Below are 8,377 nucleotides of genomic sequence, written 5' to 3' on the forward strand. Positions count from 1 at the left end.
TATTTTTGAAATTTCTGTAAACACTTTAAGTCCTAATGATGAAGGGAGAGCTGCTGAACATAGTGATGGCAGTAGTGATGATAATCATGAAGATGATCATTGTCCTACAGCAACACATCATGAAGATAATACATTTATCCCTGAGGGCAATACCAATTCTAATGATTCTTTTGAAAATACTAATTTAAGGAGATCTTTTAGAAGCACTATTTTTTCTAAGAAATTTGATGATTTTGTTGTTGATGGAAAAGTCAAATATGGAATTAAAGAGTTGTTAATTACAGTAATCTTAATTCAAACAATTATTCTTTCATTTCTAATCTTAATAAAACCATTGAACTAAAAAGTTATCAACAAGCTTGTCTTGATCCTAATTGGGTTGAAGCTATGAATCTTGAAATTGAAGCTTTAAACAGAAATAACACTTGGATAATTACTGACTTACCCTTTAACAGAAAACTTGTTGGTTCCAAATGGGTTTTCAGAATCAGATATAAAGCTAATGGAGAAATTAAAAGATACAAAGCTAGACTTGTTGCTAAAGGTTACAGTCAAAAAGAACATATTGATTATGAAGAAACCTTTAGTCCTGTTGTAAAGCATGTTACTGTTAGATGTTTCATTACTTTGGCTGTTCAAAATAATTGGCCATTGTATCAACTTGACATCAATAATGCTTTCTTATATGGAGATTTAAAAGAAGATATTTATATGACTATACCTGAAGGATATTATACTGAAGCTGCAAACACTAATAAAGTGTGTAAATTAACAAAATCCTTATATGGCTTAAAACAGGCTCCAAGCCAATGGAATGAAAAACTTAATGCTGCTCTTGTTGAAAGTGGCTTTGTTCAAAGCAAGTCTGACCAAAAATACTAAACATCACTATTCAGTAATTCAACCAGACCAAAAATAATAATATTCCAATTAAATAACAATTTACATGAAACTGATCAATAAAAATATTTCAATTATAAAATCCATTCGATCTGATCCAACAATCAGATGATTGTTAAGAAGCAGAAAACTAAAATAATCGTCTCAAACAAACCTGGAATCAGTTAATCGTGAAAAAACCATCTTCTCCCTGAACGAAAAACCCTAATTACAGAGCACGAACTGTTAAGGTAAACCGCTGTGTATTCTCTTCCCAAACGATTCGAAACCCTAATTAAGGATTTTTCGTTAATATATAAAAATTTGTACGGTATTGTCGAGAAAAATATGAAGGATTCATTGGTGGTAGTTGCGTTACATTTTACATAATACGTGATGTTGCAAATTAGGACCGTCGATCACAAAAGTTAAGGCTATATACATTTTCCTTCTAAATGCAATTGGCCTGATGATTCCACATCTTTATTGTTGGACAGTAAAGGATATAACTATTCTTTGTATGTTAAAAATTCTGATGATGTTTTCATAGCTTTGTTAGTTTATGTTGATGATATTGTTACTACAGGAAATAGTGAAGTTGAGATAAAAAAAATTCAAAGCTTTTCTGCAAACAAAGTTTATGATAAAAGATTTGGGTAAACTAAAATATTGTCTAGGAATTGAAATTCTTAATCAAAATGATGGAATTTGTCTCTCCCAAAGTTGAATTACCTAATGATTATGGTTTATTGGGAAGTAAACCTATTGGTACACCAATTGGTACACCAATTGGTACACCAATTAAATGCAATGCTAATATTAATAGTGAACCAAGTGAAAAAGATAGTCTGCTTATTAATGTGACTGAATATCAAAAGCTTGGTGGTAGACTAATTTACTTAACTTTGACCAGACCTGATATTTCATTTGTTGTTCAAGTTTTAAGTCAATATATGCGTGCTCCTTTAATGTCTCATCTTAATCTTGCTTTTAGAACTTTGAGATATCTTAAAAATGCTCCAGGTAGAGGTATCAATTTGATAAAAGGTAATAACTTCTCTTTACATGCATTATGTGATTCTGATTGGGCTAAATGCAAATTAAACAGAAAGTCTGTAACTGGTTACTTGGTATATTTCTGCAATTCTCTTGTTTCTTGGAAAAATAAAAAACAAACCACGGTTGCTAGGTCATCTGCAGAAGCCGAATATAGAGCCATGGCAACTGTTGCTTGTGAAGTTATTTGGATTAAAAATCTTTTACTAGATTTAAACATTAAAGTTCCTCTTCATGTACAAATTAGCTGTGATAATAGCTCTGTTATTCAAATTTCCGCTAATCCTGTATTTCATGAGAAAACAAAACATTTTAATATCGATTTACATTACTTAAGAGAAAAAATTTGTACAGGAATTGTTAAGGTGTCTAAAATATCTTCATTTGAAAATTTAAGTGACATTTTAACCAAATGGCTTACTATAAAACATCATAACTATTTGGTTGAAAGATTAGAGCTTTCAGACTTGTTCCAAACTAAGCTTGAGGGGGCATGTTGAAAATGTTATACATTTTAACAAGCTTAGTTTGTTTTTATTTTTTCATTCTTAGTTATCTTATTTGTTGTTGCAAGAATGTGCAGGTACTTCTTGTATGATTTCATAAAGCTGAAGGACTTGTTTTGATTAATTGTGGAAGTTGAGTTACTGGTGGGCTAAAGCTTTTGAAGTATTTTGCTGATGGATTATGCAAAAAAGGCTTATTGGACTTATGCAAGTAATGAAACCCAAATTCTATTAATTTATTTGTAGTATAAAAGGATTTTCTTAATCCTTTTATCATTTAACTTATTATTATCATTCTCATCTTCAATTGTTCTCTCGACTGCGAATTTAGGGTTTTCTTCTTTTCATCTTCAACCACATCATCTTGATGTGCCGTTTGTTTTTCTGGTGATTGATTCTGTATAAGATCAATCGTGGTGTGATTCTCTGTAATAGTTTGAAGTATTTCTATTTTTATCTTTAGTGTTCTATCAAACAGTTGTGTAATTTTTGACTATAAGTGAATCTTGATTTCTGAGATTGAAGTCTTCATATGTTATTGGTTATTTTTACAACTTCCACTATCCTAATTTCTTAAAGGAAATAATATACAGAGTACTTAAACAAAGAGTACTTAAATAAAGGATGTCGGACCGATGAATCTGGCAACGTTTAGCCTCTTTTGGTAGTGTCACAACTACAAGTCCATGTATCCTATGTCTTGGCCCAAGTTAGCAGTGCAATATTTAACCAACATTTTTTTATTCTATTATAAACTATACCATATTAATATTTTTTTATTCTATGGAAATATGGAACCAAATTTTCAAATGGTGGGGGTTCGGTCCAATGTCAAACCTTAGTATGTCCGAATTATTGCGTGGCAATGGTCGGTCTCAAATGTCGAGTTATGGTAAAAGTTTGTGGTAAGCGGTTGAGTGGGTATGCGCCTATCTAATTTGGACAAATCGAAATAACGTTGTTTTTCGAGGTAAAGGTTGGTGTACTCCGATAGCGGTTATCGAAATTCAAGTAAAATCCTTCGAATGGATCTCTAATAGGTCGAGAGGACGTAATCTTGATTGGTTAACGTGGTTGTGTAATTCTAGTTTGTATATTAATAGCTAGATCATATATGTTTTCGGTTGCATACTTGCAACCAAAAGTCGTGTTTGCTTGATGTAGCTTTGGTTAAACTTTGTAATTTGGTTGTTCTTTATTTCAATTTTTGCTTGCTTTTCAAAAAAAAAAATTAATATTAATTAATATTAATATAAAATTAAACTTTATTTTCAAAAAATATTAATATTAATATAGGCGTATTTGATAGATTTGACTGCTTTTTTAGTTTTGCTAAGCAAAATATGGGTACAATATTTTAACGAGAAACATATAGTTTTATACAATGATAATCATCTCGTCTGTAGCAAAGCTGCCGCGGGTCAGTCCCAATTACTAAATATTTTCTATTCAACTAACAAACACAGTGTACTTATAGTATTATTTAGTTTAGAAGAATTATGAGAGGGACACAAAACAAATATAATGTGATAAAATTGTATAAACAAACAGCAACAACAGCTATAACATAAAAGGCTAGAACAAAATCACTTGTTAATAGCTAACATGTATACATATAATTGCCTTAAACAAAATCCGAAAGCTTCTCTTCAACATAGTAGTCGATCACTTATTAGGTTTAGCCACGGTTTTGCAAATCGGACATTCATTCTTCCTAAGAAGCCATTGTTTGATGCAATCTAGATGATGGTAATGCCCACATTCGAGTTTTCCCAAATCTTCGTATCCTTTACATTCTTCCTGTAAAATCACAAATCATTTTAGTTATCACCTTTAGCACACAAAATATTCATCCTTTAAATATGAACTTACTTGACATATGCTACATTTTGAGTCTTTGACTTTGGTTTTAAAGTCAAGGGACTTAAAAAACGACTTCTTAGGTCGTTTCAAACAATCAAGTATTTCTTCTTCTAGCAAACCGCCATCGACAAACCCAATTCGCTCACTTAATTCCACCAGCTCCTATATAACAATGAAGAGTTAGTTTGACTTTTTTCAAAGTCAATGCTTGAAAAAATAATGAATGAACGGTAAACATGTAATGTTTAATTTGTTATGTGAAGTATTTTTACTCAAAAGTACGCAGTATAACTTAGGTTATCTCGTGACTATTTAGACCGTTTGTGAGTTTTCCCTTATCACCCTCAAGTTATGTTGTTAGTGATGTTTTGAACCGAGACCTCTCGTAAGGATATCAGGATCCAACCATTAAGTTATCTCGGGATGGCTGATACTATGAATGAACGAACTATTAAGTACCTCATATGACATGAGGTCTGCATTGATTCGCCATGCTCCAAACCGATCACTTCCTTCTAATCTCCCTTCCAACAAAGGATCATGTTCGACCATAACAATCTACATAATGTCGTATTCATTGTTAAATTTATTGATATATTTCTATATCTATAAAATAAATATAATACATATCGCAACTTCGAAAGAAATGAAATTCAAACCTCGGAGATTTGTCCATGAGAACGATTTTGTGAACGGTTAAATTGTCTAGAATCAGATATATTTGATCTTACAAAAGTGGCATCATTGACTTGTGTAGTACGCCATTGTTGTTCAGAATCCGTAACTTGCCTTGTGTTACTAGATCGCTATCAAAATAAGCAACTCTTTTGTTATTCTTCATTTTACTCACTTACATTTGTTGTATACAAAACACAATAAGTTCACAATACAGTACCATCTTTAATGTAACATTTTTAAGTGCTTTATGAAAGCATAAAAAGCTAGAAGCACTACCTGTCTATGGTTTCTTCTATGCGCATCAGAACTTGTACTTTGTGCAACATCATATGCAAATCCAATACCAGGAGGAGTACAACATACATTCTCCGAACATGCTCCCCTGTTTTTCCTCTGTTTTTTCTTCTTACTATTCTTTTTCCTTCGCCTCGTTTTCTCTGGCAAAACCACCGCCACCGCCGGAGACGATATCCGGCCGCAACCCATACTCAAAAATCCAAACACCTTTTTCCGGCGAGCAACACCCTCCCTGGATTCGGAATTGATTCTTGGTGTCCTCTGTTTTGCATTTTCAGGAATTGTATTTTCCATTTATTCAGAGAGAATTTTGAATAATGTGAAATTATGTGATTTATGCTTTGTTGAAATTATAACTAATGAATGAATGAATGAATGTGTGTGGGACTATGGGAACTTGCAGGTGACCTTGTCTTCACTATTGTTCTATTTTATGTGTTAATTACTCTTTGGTATTTTGTGATACAAACAAAATAGTTATGAATATTTGAAAAATGATATATTGATATCCAACCTGCCCCATTATGTCTTTTTGGAATATATAGAATACCACGATTCATATTATTTTATTGGATACAAGAATGTAAATACTGTTATGTTTTCACTTTTTGATTTACGGAGTATTATCTATTCGTATTTATCGATTTTCCATTGTATTGATCAGATTTATCAACATATCTTTAGGTGTCCAAGTAAAGGGTCATAAATGGCTATGAAATATGTAGGTTAGTAACCATTCATCTATCCGTTAACTAATGTATGTTTACACTCCCCACTCACCCCGACACACACACGGGTAAGGGCTCTTATGCCATGTCAACAGAAATCAATCAAGAGACTGTCCTCCCTATCGCCCGCCCAATGCTTACTATAAAGATTGGTTCTTCGGGCTTTACCCCCATTCTAAAGTTTTCGAATTAGCTTTAGCGATTCAGCAAGTGTAAAAAGTATAGAGTGATTTGGTTTGTGCGACTTTCGGGTTATGTCTACTAGAATACCAACTCGTAGTCTAGTTAAAAACCCTCTTTTACAATATTACGGACTAAAGAAGAGGAAGCTTCAGCCCCATCCCTATAAGTCTCATCAATCCACCCCTACCCCACCCCACCCCGCGCGCGAAAAATAAAACTTTATTCAAACTTCGCCACATTATGTTTGTAAATTTGTTTAATGAACTTAACTATATGTTTATACACTAGTTATTTTGGCCCCAATAACACATGTTGAAACTCTATCACTAGACAAGGAACTGATGTGATATTTAAAAAAGCTGATAGCACATGAAGTATGCAAAACCGATGACCCATGACGCATAAGTATCATAAAAGTATGCCTATTATATAGACAGTGTTATAATTCAGTAGGCTTATAACTACCTTTAGTGGTTTGATTCTTGATGTTATAATTCAGTAGGCTTATAACTACCTTTAGTGATTTGATTCTTGATTTAGAATACTAATAATGAAGTGTAAGAACAAAGATGATAATGGAGAGAAAAAGAAACACTTTGTAAGTGTGAGAAATGGTGCAAGTTTAATGCTTGCATTCATGAGTATTTATAGCCTAAAATCTCAATATAAAAATACATACTTTGTGTACCAAAATTGACTATATGTATACACCAAAATTGACTATCCATATCTATATTATTATTATTATTATAACACTCCCCCTTGGATAGCAATTTTATTTTGTTGAAGATCAACTATAAATTACTGCCTCGTTAAAAACCTTGCTAAAGAAAACCCAGTGGGAAAAAACTTTAGCTAAGGGAAAAAGAGTGCAGCATGGAGTTGACTCCCCCTCAAGTAGACATCGCTTCAGCTGTTACATCTTTTGAACATGTCTCATGCCAATGTTATGAACGTGTGTTCTGAAAATAGCAGTTGGAAGTGCTTTCGTGAAAAGATCAGCAGAGTTTTTGCTAGATTGCACATATCTCATTTCAATCTGGTTGTCCTTAATGAGATTTTGAGTGTATGAGAAGAATCTAGGTGGTATGTGTTTTGTTCGGTCACTTTTGATATACCCTTCTTTCATCTGTGCTATGCAAGCTGCATTATCTTCATAGATAGTTGTTGGACTTTTATCGCGTTCTAGTCCACAAGAATCAGTAATGAGTTGTGTCATTGATCTCAACCAAAAACATTCTCGAGTAGCTTCATGTAATGCAATCACTTCGGCATGATTTGACGATGTAGCAACAAGTGTTTGTTTTTGAGAACGCCATGATATTGCAGTACCTCCATTTAGGAATACATATCCAGTTTGAGATTTAGCTTTATGTGGATCAGATAAATAACCTGCATCTGCATAACCAACCAAATCTTGTTTTGATTCGTTAGAATAAAATAATCCTAAATCAGTAGTTCCTCGAAGGTATCGAAATATGTGTTTGATCCCATTCCAGTGTCTTTTGGTAGGAGCAGAGCTGAACCTTGCCAACAAATTAACTGCAAAAGAAATGTCAGGTCTTGTACAATTTGTAAGATACATAAGAGCTCCAATTGCACTAAGATATGGTACTTCTGGTCCAAGAATGTCTTCTTGATCTTCACATGGACGAAATGGATCAGCTTCAACATTGAGTGATCTAACAACCATAGGAGTACTTAATGGTTTTGCCTTGTCCATATTGAAACGTTTCAAAATCTTTTCAGTATATGTTGTTTGATGTACAAGTAAACCATTAGGCATATGCTCAATTTGTAAACCAAGGCAATACTTGGTTTTTCCGAGATCTTTCATTTCAAATTCTTTCTTTAGAAGTTGAATGGCTTCATGGATCTCTTTATTTGTACCTATGATGTTAAGATCATCAACATAAACAGCTATGATCACATATCCGGATGTTGTTTTCTTAATGAAAACACAAGGGCAAGTAAGATTATTTGTATACCCTTTGCTTATCAAGTAATCACTTAATCGGTTATACCACATACGTCCCGATTGTTTTAACCCATATAAAGATCTTTGTAATTTAATCGAATACATTTCTTTGGGTTTTGCATTTGATGCTTCTGGTACCTTAAATCCTTCAGGTATCTTCATATATATATCACTATCAAGTGATCCATATAGATAAGCAGTCACAACAT

The 8,377-nt window shown here is 32.9% G+C and overlaps 1 protein-coding gene across 1 annotated transcript; it reads right to left on the minus strand.

Moving 5' to 3' along the window:
- Nucleotides 1–3,984: 3,984 nt before the first annotated feature.
- LOC139904083 (E3 ubiquitin-protein ligase MBR1-like) lies at nucleotides 3,985–5,613 on the minus strand. The gene is made up of 5 exons (XM_071886016.1): nucleotides 5,259–5,613; nucleotides 4,964–5,110; nucleotides 4,764–4,862; nucleotides 4,314–4,466; nucleotides 3,985–4,241 (listed from the first exon to the last, which is right to left on the minus strand). Exons 1-5 carry the CDS (start codon nucleotides 5,571–5,573, stop codon nucleotides 4,107–4,109), a joined length of 849 nt encoding a protein of 282 aa, XP_071742117.1. The 5' UTR covers nucleotides 5,574–5,613; the 3' UTR covers nucleotides 3,985–4,106.
- Nucleotides 5,614–8,377: the final 2,764 nt, after the last annotated feature.

Source organism: Rutidosis leptorrhynchoides, chromosome 4 (assembly GCF_046630445.1).
Source record: "Rutidosis leptorrhynchoides isolate AG116_Rl617_1_P2 chromosome 4, CSIRO_AGI_Rlap_v1, whole genome shotgun sequence".
NCBI classification, from domain to species: domain Eukaryota; kingdom Viridiplantae; phylum Streptophyta; class Magnoliopsida; order Asterales; family Asteraceae; genus Rutidosis; species Rutidosis leptorrhynchoides.

Coding starts and splice junctions, on each gene's coding strand:
- LOC139904083 (XM_071886016.1), bottom strand. CDS start 5,573: ATGGAAAATACAATTCCTGAAAATGCAAAACAGAGGACACCAAGAATC. Junction 4,863..4,963: donor CTCATGGACAAATCTCCGAG/GTTTGAATTTCA, acceptor GACATTATGTAG/ATTGTTATGGTCGAACATGA. Junction 4,467..4,763: donor CAGACCTCATGTCATATGAG/GTACTTAATAGT, acceptor ATTGTTATATAG/GAGCTGGTGGAATTAAGTGA.